A 15,363-nucleotide genomic window follows, 5' to 3' on the forward strand; every position below is an offset into this window, starting at 1 on the left:
TTTCGTGACTCCGTGGATTGTAGCTCGCCAGGCTCCTGTGTCCGTGGGATTTCCTAAGCAAGAATGCTGGAGTGGGTGGTAATTTCCTCTTCCAGGGGATCTACCTGGCTGAGGGATCACACTTGTGCCTCCTGTGTAGTCAGATGATTTACCATCTGAGCCACCAGGGAAGTCTAGATAGCCTTTATTCCTGATGCCATCGCTGCTTTTTATAAGCACTGCAGCAGGTGGAGAAAGACCAGCTTCATCAGTTTTGTCATCCCCCTCGATTATAGAAAACTTTCTCTGAGTGAATGCCCTTTAATGTTCACAAATATCCTCACACATTGTGCCCACTCTTAAATGAGCATCCATATACCTTTTCTCTAAACCTCCTTGTCCCAATCCTTTTGCTCCCAAGTTACTGACCATTCAGGAAAACCATCAGCTATTGCCCATGGATGAGTGTAGGTCTATCTGGCCACCTCTCAATGTAGACAAAGTAGACACCCAATGTACTGCACTGTGGACATTCCTTGTGCTAAGATAATTTCCCTTCAGGACTACTGTCAGGGACATTCGTCATGGCAGTTCTAATGCTAAAACAAACCACGTCAAGCTTCTGCCAGCATATGGAGGAGAACTGTTTGTAAACCAGTTAACTGGTTGAAGATGAGGAAGCAATATACCAGCAGTAAGAGTCAAAGGAATCTGAGTCACTGGCTAAGGCAACTAGTGCTTTCCAGGCCTGCTCAAGCTGTCTCTTACATACCACTTCTATTAGATGAAGGATTGCTCTTGTGCATGCCCAAGCTTATGGGTTGATGGGTCAGACAACAACTGGTTCATAATGGGCAGCTGAGGTTGCATAGTCATTTGATGTCTCATGGCCAGTCATTCAAATTCAGTAGCAAGATAGGTACAATTTCTCAAATGGAGAACTGTCATCTGCAGAAGAGGGCATGGCTTTGTCGTGAAGCTAAAGAAGGCTGTATTGTGGGTCTTCTATCAGAGTTGGCCTTTCCCTGGTATACAATGTAGAAAAAGAAGACTCAGTAGTAGGACCTTAAGATCCAGAGGAACCAAATCTGCAACTTTTAGGTATCATAGGATTCCTCTGGATCATAAGGTCCCATTAAGGAGTCTTCTTTTTCTACATTGTATACCAGGGACATTGTTATCTCCATCTCATCAAATATATACTACCACTGAGTCTGAGTTACTTTAACCAATGAAGCAAACTGTTGGAGTCAGTTTCAATTTATGAATTCACACATTAAATCCAGACTTTCTGGTAAATGCACCCATATCAGTAAATTTAGCTCAATCTTTTTGCTCTTTATTTTGCCTGGAACTTGACCAAGAACTGTTTGACCTTTCACAAAACCATGTCACCAATGACAACACCAGTGTTGATATGTGAGTTGCTAGTAAAACACATTCATATTGGATTGCATTTGTAATTCTCTCATTCAGATTGGTTCTACATACAAGTAAGTGCAAGTATCTTATTATTGTGTCTTCTGATAGAGCTGTGCTATAGCATTTACTTATTGAAATACACATTAATTATAAATCACTTTTCTTTTATTTTCCTTATTATACAATTAGGGCATTATACGGGCTTCCCTGGTGGCTCAGAGGATAAAGCGTCTGCCTGCAATGTGGGAGACCTGAGTTGGATCCCTGGGTTGGGAGGATCCCCTGGAGAAGGAAATGGCAACCCACTCCAGTATTCTTGCCTGGAGAATCCCATGGACAGAGGAACCTGATGGGCTACAGTCCATGGGGTTGCAAAGAGTTGGACACGACTGAGCAACTTCACACACACACAGATTGATTTGGAGAGAAATTTGCCTAGGTAGGTAATATTACCTATGAATTTCATTTCGTAGTAATGAAAACGTTAAAAATACTAGTTATAAAAGGAGATGATGGGTCTGAGAGGGCTGAGAACTGTGTGCCCCTCCTTCAAATTAGGTCCCAAGAACTTATGTGTAGACATGCCTGTGGTGAACCAAAGTGGATCTTGAGTACATCTGCCAAATCAAGTCATTTGTTATCACTCTTCTGAAAGTCAGATATATTTAGGTAGAGAAGTCAGGGTCTTATTGTTACTTTTTAATACAAAGCCATGAAGGATGATATTAGTAAACAGACAAACCAGCAACAGCACTGAAGAACTGCTCCACAGATGCAACAAAAGCAGACTGTTTTGTGTTTGAGGGAGGCCTTGGACAGAAATCTTTTCTGTCTCCGTGCATCACTGAGGACTGTGGAAGCCAGGAGAGTGCTTTCTTGGTCTCCTTGTCCGTGTGATCTGAATCCCAAGTCCACGGTTGGATAACAAATGGGAGAATGCCAAGCAAATGCTATCACCCCTCCTCTCCGTTCTCAAATAGACTCTTGGGGAGGCTCTGAAAGTGGGGAGGTGGAGTCCACATTAGATTTGTGAATTAAGGGTGGATACTGTAGTTTTGGTTTGCTGTTCAATGTAGGTTCATTCCATGACATGCCAGGGGCACGTGGGCCAGCCTGGGAGCAGCACCCCATCCACTTGCCCACTTAACACTTCCTCTGGCAGAATCTCAACTCTGTCACTTTGTCAGGGAAACCCATCTTCACCTACCAGTCTGGCTTGATTCCTCAGTCATGGATTTCTTTACAAGTATTTTTTCCCCTGTGAGCCCTTATCTCAGTCTGTAATTACATTCATTAGCAGTGATTATTTATGTCAGACATCTCCTAAGACTAGGTATCTTAGGAGAGCATCTAGGATGTTTATGCTCTCCCTTTCATGTGTCTGTAGCCAGCATCTGGTACAAAGTCAGCACTCAGAACATAGTTGTTGAATGACTAAGCGTGCGTGCATGCTAAGTCGCTTCAGTCCTGTTTCCATTCTTTGCGACTCTATGGACTGTAGCCCACCAGGCTCCTCTGTCCATGGGGATTCTCCAGGCAGCAAGAATCTGGAATGGGCTGCCATTTCCTTCTCCAGGAATGAACAAGCATTTGCTCCAAATTCCACGAGTATTAACACTTACTATGATTACGTGTATTACTGGTGTGTGTGTATGCTGTTTGACAGCTGGGTCTTCTGTCTGTTGAAGAGCATGGTAACTGGATTTTGTAGAAATGAGTGAGTCAACTGGTGGAAACCCTCAAAAGCCCAATTAATGCAGCAGTTCAAGACCTTTTCTTCTCCTGTAACGCTGCTCCATCTCCTTCCTCCTCAAATCAAAACCCACTGTTTGAATTTAACGATGGGGTTCTGCGTGTCTAGCTGGGAGGTAGCTGGAGAACAAGGTGAAAGGGCCAGAGCCCCACGTCCCTACCCGCCAAGCGTTTCACAAAAACTAGCTAAGGAATGAGTCATGGCCTCCCTGTATTAAACAAAGAGAGCAGCAGCCTTGCGGTCCCTGACCAGGTGGGATAATTTGAAGAGCTGGGCGGGTTCTGGACTAGGGAGAGGTTTAGAGGTAGGCGTGTGGTCCAATCTCCTGGTTTGAAATTGGCTACGAGTGAATGCAGCCTTTAAAGCCCCTCGGGTTCTGGACTAGGGAGAGGTTTAGAGGTAGGCGTGTGGTCCAATCTCCTGGTTTGAAATTGGCTACGAGTGAATGCAGCCTTTAAAGCCCCTCGGGTGTATCCACAGGGGGTGCTCACGAGGTCGTGTGTGTGTGTGTGTGTGTGTGTGTGTGTGTGTGTGTGTGCGCGCGCGCGCGCGCGGGGGGGGATGGTGAGACGGGGCGGGGGGGTCACGATCAGTAACCCCCCACCCCTCCCCAGCCCGGGGGCCTCTAGCCGTGGACGCCCGGCGTGCGGGCAGCGCGGGCGGCCCGGGCCGGGTTCCGCTAGCCCGGGCGCAGTGTGCAGGTGCCGGAAGCAGGCGGCGGTCTGAGCCCGGCGCGGCGCGCCCGGTGCTCGCCGCGGGCTGCGAGGCGCGGCCGCGGGCGGCAGGAGGCAGCGTCGGCCCAGGCGGCGCGGCGGCGAGCGAGACAGCGCGCGGTGATGTCAGTGGCGGCCCGGCTGGCAGCAGCCGGTACTTCCTGTATAAAGGCGGGCGGGCTCGGCTGCAAACCCTACTAGCCAGTGTCAGCCTCTCGGCGGGAGGGGGAGAAGGCGGCGGCGGAGGAGGGGCAGGGGGAGGGCTGTCAAATTCGGGAGCCTGATTTTTTCCCCTTCCCTTGGCAGTCCCTTCCGCTTCCCCGGCTCCTGGCGTGACATCTGCGGGCCGGGGACCTGTATGTGTGTGCGCGCGAAGGAGCGGAAGAATGGCCGTGCTCAAACTCACCGACCAGGTAGGGGCGGCGGCGCCGGCGGGCGGGACGCGCGGGCGCAGGGCGGCGCGGGGCCCGGCGGGGGGATGGGGGCGCGGCGCGGAGCGCGCCCGCGAGCTGTTTACTCGCGGCGAAGGGGAGGAGTGTGTGCGGCCGCCGGCTGCTCCGAAAGCCGGCGGCTGCAGCCCTCCTCCCCGGCTCGGTCCCCGCCCTGGGCCGTCGGAACTGCGCGCTCGGCTGGGCGGCCGGGGCGCCCCGGGGGCTGGGGAAGGGGCGGCGGGGCTCCGGCTGGCGTGCGGGGGTGCGTTGTCCGCGGGCCCGGGCCGGGCAGGGGGAGGGGAGGCTCGGGGTGCTCCTCGGGCGCTGCGCAGCTTGGGCTCCGCCAGCCCCGGCGGGCCGGAGGGAGGCTGGTGCGCGCCGCCGGGAGGAGGAAGGTGGATGGAGAGGGAGAAGGACCGCAGCCTGGGACCCTTTTCCCAGCCAAGCTGGAGACCGGCCCAGACCGCGGCTCTCGTGTGGTCGGGCTGTCTTTATCCTTTTGACATGACACCCTGACTTCCTCTTTAGTAGCCCAGAGGCTGTGTGTGCGTGGTGCACGATGGGGATCTCTGGCACGGCTGTCCCTGGAGGAGGTGAAGTTCGGCCCGGGGTTCCACTCACAGACGGTCTGCCTGTGTTCACGAGCTCTGTCGCTTTCCGGCTAAGCCATAGCACGGGGTAGCTCTGGAGCCCTTTGCTTGGAGAGGTGGGGATGTTTGCTGGCTCGGTTGACAGTCCTCGCTGGAAGTCTGTGGCACGGGACACCCCTGCCTTTAGGGACGCTGCTCCTCTGAGGGCATGGGCACTCACAAGCGCCCGACCAAGCCGTGTGACAAAACTCTGTAACTCCTTCTACGAAAAAAGGAAACAGCTTGCTTTTATTTCTTTTTCCATTTATTCATGGATAGTGAAATGAACATTGTTTTGCGGTCCTGGTAGGCGGAGAGGCAGACTTGATTTTGACACAGGCGGTCAAACATGCCAGTCTTTGGTGTTTAAACGTCTGCTTCTCAAGTGGCTTTGCTTCTGGTGCCTCGCTGTTCTCAGCATCCAGCCAGAACTTCCTGAGACTTAAGTGCAATCAATCACCACATTAATTTGTTCTCCTGCCTTTAGAGTCAAAGTTTTGCTTTGCTTTCTATAAGTATTTACAGGCTTTTAAAATTTTCTTTTTATATGGGGGAGGGATCACTGATTTAAAATTAACTTATCCTTAAATTTAGCAGGAGGAGCAGCTGGTAGTGCTGAATCTACTTGTTTCCATTGGTTCCAGAGCATTTAAGAGTACTTGTAAGTTGATATTAGTTTAGCCCTCCCCCCAACCCCCCACCTTTTAGTCACACACTTTGACAACTGTTAGACATTTGCTTGTTTTAAATCTTTCGGTTTTAGTCTGCCTTGGTAATGTTATCTTTGTCATTGCAAGTTACTATACTGCTCTGTTAATTTCTAAATATTCATCTTCAAAGTACACAAAATGCTTCTAATAGGTGTTGTCATTTTCACATACACAAAAGAATTTTACATAGAACTTTAGAGCTGGAAGGGATGCCAAAGGTGATCTTCACCCAAATCCTTATTTTTTTTAACCAAGAGACTGAGGTCTAGACAAGGGAAGCATGTCTTCCTCAAGGACACAGCTCTTGACTTGTAGGGCAGAGATGCACTCCTGTCTCCTGCCTTCCAGATTCCTGTCCTTTCTTCTAGGGATGGTTAAGATACCTCCTTCTGTCTTGTCAATGGCTGTGTTGAAAGGCTGACAAGAAGGCATTCTCTGCCAAATCTGGATCAACACTGGTGAAGAGTATTTTTTGATGTTAGAAAATTATTCTCCAGGACTTATCCGAGTAGAACTTTCAAAGAGTTTCCCTTTTAAAGTGTTTTTGAATACATCCCCACCCTTTCCCCAACAAACCAGTCTCACTGTGGAGGGGTGTTTGATTCCATCTCCTGATGCATAACGGGAAACTAAGGAGTTCTAAATTCATGGACACCTAGAAGGTGACAGCCTGTGGGGCAAAGCTGGAGGGAGAGGAGGTGGACTGGGTGGGGTAGAGTGGTGAACAAGTATGGTTTCTGGGAGGCCTTAGGTCCAGGAAGTGTGTGGTCTTTCTTGCCTTATATAGTCTTACCTTTCAGTTTGAAACTCTAAATTCTTAGAAGCTGGTTCTTAACCTCATCAGAGGCTTAAACTCTGATGCTTAAACCCTTTGCTTAAACTCCTGCCACAGGAGCTTTGCTTCACCATTATGGTAGGGAGCCACTTGCTTCAAATCTGGACCTTAAGAGTTTGTAGAAATGCCTCCCTCTCCACTCAGCTGTGTATTAAAACAACCACATGTTAATTCCCTCTCATTTGTTTAATGCCCTGTTTGCAAGGTGGATCTTGTTTTTGTCAGAGTTCTTAGACTTTTAGTATGAAGACACATTCTTGTGTTAATAACCTGAATCACTAGTTGTCTTGGCTTTTTTGTTTTATTATTTAGGTCTTTGTTTTTGAGTTTTATAATTTGTTCAGTTGACATAACATTGGTTTATAATAGATAAGTTTCATGCATACATGAAAGAAGTGACATTTCCTGTCCTGCTGAAACTGGGTGCAGGAGCTTGCTGGCGATGGTGGTCACCTTCTCAGTAGTCAGTTCCTTGCTGACATCTCTGTCATGCAAGAGGAGGAAAATGCCTTTTCCTAGCTCTGTTTTGGGAGAGTTAAAAGAAAGGAGGAAGGGAGAGGCAAGTGTGGGGTTTAGTTTTTTTTTTTTTTTACTATGAAAAGGAACTAGGAGTTATTGCTGCAAATAGACTTGGCATTGAGCACTTCTGCATTTGTAACTGTGTCTCTTCTGTTTTCCCCTTCACACAATACACATCATTTTTCTTACAGTGTTAGGGGGCCTGATCCTGGTTTGCCAAGACTGAGGGGTTTTCAAGGATATGGGACTTTTGATACGAAAACCAGGAAATTCTAGGCAAATCAGGACAAGCTGATCACCCTATACAGCACAGAACACACTCACCTATGTAATTAACATAACAAGGTAATTATTTCCTCATCAATGGATATTGGGATGTTTATTTATATCTTTGTAAAGTGAGATAATTTTAAGTTCGGGAAGAATTTCTTTACATCTAAATGTAATACATCTTAGTTAAAGATAGATGTGAAATTCCTTGCAATACTGAAATTTATGGGATGAGGGGGCTGTTCTTTATGTCATATAGTGAAAGCATTGCAGTGATTTTAAGAATGTGGTCATATCTTCAACCTGGCCTGGTGCCCCCTCCCCAAAGTTTTTCAAAGTTCTGAAGCAGAATGGTAAGTTCTGTCGGACCTTTGAAATGTTCACCATTCTTTCCTGAATTTGCTAGTGTCAGCAGAATGCCATCTCCTCTCAGGACTCTTGGCTGTAGGTGGCCCTTTTTGGAGCTTCCTGCCTGGAGGCCTTCTGGTTTGGTGTCCTCTTGCCAAGTCCTGGCTCACATTTTAGTCACCTCCTCGCCAAAGGCAATGGCTGGCAGCCGTGGCAGTGGCAAGAAACTGGAAATCCCGCAACTCTGAAAGCAGCATTTCTAGCCCCTAGTGTGGGGCACGTTACATATCTTACTGGGCTGCCCTTGTCCTCCCAGCAGCCCTGGGCTTATAGCAAACTCTGTGTCCAGTCTGCCTTCAGCAGAGAAGGGAAAATAAAAGCTTCATTCTTTGGACCCTTCTCTGGTTGTTTTGAGATGCAGTCACGTGGTTTGGGGAGTGCACTTGAGGACTGGTGTTTCATGGCAGAGACCTAATAATGGCTTACATTATTGTGATCTTATTATATGCTGGGCCCTTGCCGTGAATCATCTATCTTAATCCTCACAGCCATACGAGGAGGTAGGTGGTGGTGATGAGTAAAGAGGCTAATTGACCTGTTGGAGCTCACACCCCCAGTAAGTGATGGAGCGCAGTATCTTGCGCAGCAGTCTGATTGCACAGATGGGGCCCTCACCACATGGCTGTTCTTCGGATAGTTGAAAGGGCAGTGTAGCCGAAGCCGTCACAGATGCCTGCTCTTATTTACCGGGAAGCCATCAGGTGGCCACAGTCCCACAGTCCTCCTAGCTCGGGGGCCAGGCCAAGGTATGGCCAAGGCAGAGTCAGGAGCTGTCCTGAGGTCTCTGCTCCTGCTAGACTAGTGCCTGGCTTATCCTGTTTGCCTCTCACCTCCCTACCCTGGAGAATGATGTGTTGATTGGTGACTTGGTGATTTTTTTTTTTCTTGGTCATTAGCGAATGAACTATGATCATTGTAGAAAAATCAGAAAGCTAGATAACCAAAAAGAAAACCTGTTTAAACCATCTGAAGTCTCTATATCTGTATACTCAGAGCTACTCTTGACAGCTTGATATATTTCCTTCTAGTCTTCTGTCTGGGGAGCCAGGTAAGAATTTAAAATTTTCCACCTGATGATATCTTTCTCTTGAGCGTGAAGGTTATACCTATGATGGTTAGACCAATGGCTTTTCCAAATAAACTGAAATTTATGCCTGTCAATAAACAACTGGCTGCGTTAGTGTAAATACAACCGTGGTACACAAGGTCTAGCCCTGGATTGACTGAAACTTTTTTTAAGGTTTCAACTTTTACTTCCTCTTTTTCTCTAAACAGAGAGTAAATATAAACTCCAAAAAGGCACACTTGTTTGTGCCGGCAACAGGCCTGAAACATTTTTTAAAACGATTTCTGTGTCATCAATATAATGTGAATTTTTATAGGTGAAAGTAGAACAGGAAATAATTTAAAAATAGGGGCTACAGAGATCTGATAATCCTATGGTTTCCAAACTTGCATAAACTATGGTTCTCCTTTTTGTTTTATCCCAAGGAAAATTCCATATGGAAGCTCATTATATAATAGAGGTTGGTGGGAGTAGAAGTGAGGCCCCTTCAAGGATTATTTGGGTTTAGTATTATTTGAAAACATCCTGTAAAACTGCTGGTGACTGGGTCAGTTTTTTTTTTTTTTTTTCCTGAAACACCATGTACTCAAAAAACAGATATGTGTTTTATGGTTGACTAGGAGTTACATAGAACATGGATGGCCATACTATTTTGATTCAAACTGGGATGCCTTTGAGAATGATACGGGGTACTATTAAATATTAGATTGAGGAAACAGGTGTGGCTGTCCCCAGCAAACCTGGACACGTGGTCACCCCACATAGACTGTGTTTGCTCACTTCAGACTTAACAGTGCTAGCAAGACTAGTCACTCTCTTTCCAGCCAGACTTACACTGAAGCAGTATAGTAAAGACTATTTTATGACCTTCTGTAAGGCCAGAGTTGGAAACTGGGTTTTTGTCTCATGCATTAGCTCTGACCAGTTAGCTGGGAACGGGTGGGTGTGGCGGGGAGGGGAGATTGCAGGAGGAATATGTCAGAAGCGCTGTGGCTCTTGCAGCCGGAGGTGGGGAAATGTGATGGTTGATAATCAGTGTTTGCTGTGGACATAGGGTGAGGGGGAGGTGGCATATACTGTGGCTTGCCAACCCTTGGCCAGTTGGATTAACCTCTGTGGGCCTGCTGCCTCTGCCGCTGCTGCTTCTGTGAAGTCCTTCAGTCGTGGCCGACTCTGAGCGACCCCATAGACGGCAGCCCACCAGGCTCCCCCGTCCCTGGGGTTCTCCAGGCAAGAACGCTGGAGTGGGTTGCTGTTTCCTTCTCCAGTGCATGAAAGTGAAAAGTGAGAATGAAGTCACTCAGTCGTGTCCAACTCTTCGCAACCCCATGGACTGTGGCCCACCAGGCTCGTCCGTCCATGGGATTTTCCAGGCAAGAGTACTGGAGTGGGGTGCCATTGCCTTCTCCCTGTGGGCCTGAGGCTCCTCTTTATAAAATGAAGAGTGGACTGGCTGCCTCTCCAGTGCCCAGGCTCCACCCCCTTGCTGTGTGCCTTGCCTTCCATGGGTGGTGGTGGTACAGTGGCCAAGGAGGGTGTATGCAGGTGAACTCTAATTGAGCTCTCCAGCTATCCAAGTCAAACAGTTAACATCCAGCTCCAAAGTCAATAATTTGGGAACTGATTCCTGCCCTGTCCCCCACTTTTATTTTATAGATAAGCCACAATTATCTAAGATTATTCATTTTATCATTTATATTTATTATTCATTTCATAGATGATCAATTTTATTGACTATTCCTTTACTCCCCTTTGGCCAACATCATCTTCGCCTTGTGCTCTGCCATCAGAAGTTAGGAGAGCAGGTATTGTTCAGTGTTCATGCTTCTAAGAGAGTTGGTAGCCCCAAGTGGTTGAAATTAATGACTCACAACCACTAGTTTTTTAATGATCATATCAAAGCTTTTAATGGTTCTTTCACTTGTCTCTCCTTTTGAAAACTGAAAATTGTCTAGTACTCTATTAATTGGGCCAAGCAAAGAAAATAATCATGTAGTCCACCTTTGGGCCATTTTAAGCTCTACTAAGCCAATGTTTGCCTATAATTCTTGGCTTTCATTTGTCTCTAATCCCCTCATTCGCACCCCTGTGTAACTTTCTAAGGTATCTTTTATTTTATTTTATTTATTTGGCTGTTCTGGGTCTTTGCTGCTGTTGTGGCAAGCGAGGGCTACTGTAGGTGCAGTGTGTGGGCTTCTTATTGTAGTGGCTTCTTTTGTTGCAGAGCTTGGGCTCCAGGGCACGGGCCCAATAGTTGTGGTGCATGTGGGATCTTCCTGGATCAGGGCTTGAACCCGTGTCTCCTGCAACATTTAATCACAGGTATAACCTGTTTCTAAAGATTTCTATGCTAAATTCTTTAATTTGCTTTCATTTATTTTTAAAATACCTCTTAACTAGGAATACAAAGATCTGGATTCTACCCGTGGTTCTTTTTCTCATAGTTGTGTAGCTTTGGACAACTGCTGACGTTAGTTTCTTTGTTACATGTGAGTGGATGGGTGAGGAGTCTTCTAAATTCTTCCAGCATTCCAACATTCTAAGAGAGCAGCCCAGGTACTTCAGTATCAACCTCTTCTAAACTCATGGAATCTGGTTTCAAAAAGTATCTGCCTTCCGTGAACTTCTGATTTTCCTTCTGGCACCCACTGTTCTGCCTAAGAATCAGGGGTACTTTCCCCTAAAATGCCATCCTCCAGGGCATATTCAGAACCCTTAGGGCTTTTCTCTGTGTGGCCTTTGAGACTCCTTGAGCCTCTTGCGGGCAAGGGGAGTAAATTTGTAGACCCCAGGTTTTTCTGTTGAGAGCTGTGGTGAGCTGGGGCCGCTGTAATCTTCAGCAGAGGGGGCTGCTTTAGCAAACAGCTTGGATTCTCTTAATCCTGTTCTGTTGAACTCCACCATAACATCTGGGTCTAACAAGTCTGTTTCCCAATCATTGGCCCCACCCAGATACTGTGTGCAATGGACCCAAAGACCACAGACTTTTACAAGCAGGGAATTCCTACATCCGATCAACATCTTTTGTATGGTAGGTATGCTCAGTCTGTGGAAGAAACTTGTTTTGGTATCTAAGAATGGCAGAATGAAGAGAAAGACGGGAAGTGAACACAGGACAAGTGTTAGAACAGAAAGCCAGGCAGAAATTCAGGTCAGCTGAGACAAGTCCCCCAGCCAATTATTGTTAAAGAGTGGTCTCCAAGAGAGGCGGGGCACCTCTACTCCAGGGGTGAGTGGGATGTCTTATTGAGTTTGAGGAAGGAAATATTAGAATATTTCTTTAAAAAATCCTTAATTCTTTTTTTTGTATTTTTAATATATGTTGTATTCTAGTACTATAAAACCCTCTTAGCTCTCGTTTCCACTTTCTGTCACCTTGGCCAGACTGTCTCTTAGATTATTGCAGTAGCATTCTGACCAGTCTTCCCCATCCAGCCTTGGCCCCAGGACTCTATTCCGCATAGCTGTTGGCGGGGTGGATCTGCGGTCACGTAGCTTCCCTGTTCACAGCCCTCCAGTGTCAGCCAGAGTAAACGCTGTTGTCTGGAGTGTCCCCCGGGCCCTCCACTCACCTCTGCCGCTCATCTGTGCGGCCGTGTGTCTGCTGGTCTCTCCCTGGCTGCAGCCACCAGCTCCTCACCGTTTGGTGTGGAGTAGAGCTCTGCTGAACACAGCCCTGAACATTCGGGCTAGCGAGTGAGTTGGGGCCCTGTCCTGCAGGGCTCCAGAGCCCTCCCCAAGGCCACCCACTAGCCTTGGCCCAGGCCTTGAGGCAGCCGTGAAGCTCTCCCCCACCCCTGTCTCTGCACCTAACAGCAGCAGCTGTCTGCATAGGTTGCAGAATGTGGGACCCGCATTCCCTCTACCCTGCTTTGGGTGGCCTGAGGAACCTGAGGGCCAGTCGTGTCCTGGGCACCCGGCTTCATCAGTGATGATGACTGGGCAGGATCTGAGGACCTGGCCCTGAGATCTCTCTTCTCTTAGCCAGGACCTGGACCTCAAAGGGTGAAAGTTGAGCCTTGGGACTTTGTCCTTTCTTGTCAGAACAGGGAAGAATGTTTGGTGAAGATTTACAGGAACATTGTTACCTGACCATGGCTTGACTTCAAGAGCAAAGGATCTGGTACCAAGAAGTTTGCAAGAACTAACCAGGCACCTCCCTCACCTTTCCTAGGAAGGAACTTTACTGAAAGCTCTTGGGGAGTTTGGGGTTGTTTTTTGTTCCCATTTATTTTTATTAGTTGGAGGCTAATTGCTTTACAATAATGTAGTGGTTTTTGCCATACATTGACATGAATCAGCCTTGTTTGGGGTTTTTAAGGCGCGAGCCACCCGTGCCCTTGGCATGGGCCTGCAGTGAACTTCGCCCTGTTCTGAGCTCAGTGTTGGTATTGTTTGACCTCACTGCGCTTCGGGCAGAGGTAAAGGGTTTCAGCAACAACTGGTCATGCCAGGAGCACTCCTCCCTCAGGCCCGACTTCCTAAAGGCTGGACAGAATGAGCAACAGCAAGAAAAATCTTTGCTCTATTACTTACAAGCACTTAGAACAGTGTAAGGCACACAGTGACTGCTCAGTAACTATTTGAGTGAAATAAACATGTATGTATGTGTATATGTTTATATGTTCATGTTCAAAAGATTTTCACTCATGAGGTACTCAAAAATTTCTGTAAGCAGAGCTTCTTGGGTTTCCATTCAAACAAAAGTCAGAGTAAATTTTTGGCTCCAGTTCAGTTCAGTCGCTCAGTCATGTCTGACTCTTTGCAACCCCATGGACTGCAGCACTCCAGGCTTCCCTGTCCATCACTAACTCCCGGAGCTTACTTAAACTCATGTCCGTTGAGTCAGTGATGCCATCCAACCATCTCATCCCCTGTTGTCCCCTTCTCCTCCTGCCTTCAATCTTTCCCAGCATCAGGATCTTTTCCAATGAGTCAGTTTTTCGAATCAGGTGGTTAAAGTATTGGAGTTTCAGCTTCAGCATCAGTGTTTCCAATGAATATTCAGGACTGATTTCCCCCAGGGTTGACTGGTTGGATCTCCTTGCAGTCCAAGGGACTCTCAAGAGTCTTCTCCAACACCACAGTTCAAAAGCATCAATTCTTCAGCGCTCAGCTTTCTTTATAATCCAACTCTCACATTCATCCATCAGTTGGCCCCATCAGAAGATAAAATATCACTTTTGGTCTTTTTTTTTTTTTTTTCTTGTTTCCCCTCTTTTTAAATTTGGATGGAGGTAGGTTTACATTGTATTTAGTTCTGAGCAAGCTCCCTTTCTTCACAGGGAAAGTATCAGGGCGATACTCAGAAAAGGGACCTTAAATACTTTGGAACGGGACACCCACACCCATGGCACAGTGCATCTTCCATGTATTCAAACCACCAAGGCGTGTTTAATTAACTCCATCTCCATGGCAGTAACTCTGTTGGAGTCCTCTACTCCTTCTTTCCACAAAGGATAAGAACAGACAAGACTAGAAAGAATTGGTAATGAGGAGACAAGATAATACTCATGCTTTATGTGATTTGATCCTAATAACATCTCTATGAAAGACTGGCTGTTACCATGCTATTTTACAGATGATGAAGGTGAGATCTGAGAGGTTAAGTAATTATGAGTCTGGGATTCAACACATCTGGGCAAGCTTGACTTCAAGTACACATTCTTAGCCGCTGTGCTTCTGGACTCCTGAAATAGGTATGGCATCACAAGAGACCCTTTTCCTCATGGAGCTCATGGTCTTGTTAGAGACGACCTTGAATGCCTTGTACATGGAAGGCCTTCCTCAAATCTTTATTCAATACATGTGCACTATTGTTCTCAAAGCAGCTATAGTGCAGGTTTAGACTATGTTTTCGGGGTACTAATTAGGGATTCCAGGAGTCCAGAGATGGGTAAAGGTTTCAGGGAGCTAGAGCGAGTCCAACTGGTCCTTGAAGAAAGAAATTATTTAGGCATCCCAGATGAATGACATACCATGTATTTGAGGACTGTGTATTTACTGAAACACTGGGTTCATTCTAGTAAGGCAGAAGAACTAAAGGAAGAAATAGTTAATGTGCAAACTTGGTAGGAGAGGTGTATGTATATTATTAATAACGAATCTTTCTCATTTGAATTCTCCTGATAGGTACTGTGTATCCTCTCTTGGAGACCTAAATGAGTTTGCATTTGGACAGAGCTCATTATTTCCATTTGTTGCTTAGGCATAATCTTTTAAAAACTAACTTGTACCCCAGATTGTTCCAAAAGTACTATAGCATAAGGTAAGGTGTTACCTATGGGACTTCTGTCTCCATGACACCCTCTAGTACTTGAATAGAATGTTGCATATATTACTTGTCATGGCAACATTTTTTGGACAAACATGTATTCTGGAGTAGCATTGAGCTCATTGAAAGAGACTGGATAGTCTTCATGGTGTGGGACATTGATGGAATAATGTAGTAGGTGTAGAGATGGCCTGTTTTTAACCCAACACATTAAAAAAAAAATTATTTGTCGTTGTGCTGGGTTTTTGTTGCTGCGTGGGCTTTTCTCTAGTTGTGGCGAGCAGGGGTCACTGTAGTGCCGGACGGGATTCTCACTGTTGGCTTCTCTTGTTAGGAGCATGGGCCCTGGGGCAC

General features: G+C 46.7%; 1 protein-coding gene across 3 annotated transcripts in view; it reads left to right on the forward strand.

The window, feature by feature from the left end:
* The first annotated feature begins 3,972 nt into the window (after positions 1–3,972).
* Positions 3,973–15,363, forward strand: part of ANKRD44 (ankyrin repeat domain 44) — a 314,903-nt gene continuing 303,512 nt past the window's right edge. For all 3 annotated transcript variants that reach the window (XM_061149089.1, XM_061149091.1, XM_061149092.1), the window contains exons 1-2: positions 3,973–4,021; positions 4,174–4,280. In XM_061149089.1, the coding sequence (XP_061005072.1) occupies positions 3,991–4,021; positions 4,174–4,280 (138 nt within the window). In that variant the 5' untranslated portion in view covers positions 3,973–3,990. The remainder of the gene's footprint in view (positions 4,022–4,173; positions 4,281–15,363) is intronic.

The sequence above is a fragment of the Dama dama genome, chromosome 8, assembly GCF_033118175.1.
Source record: "Dama dama isolate Ldn47 chromosome 8, ASM3311817v1, whole genome shotgun sequence".
Lineage (NCBI taxonomy): Eukaryota > Metazoa > Chordata > Mammalia > Artiodactyla > Cervidae > Dama > Dama dama.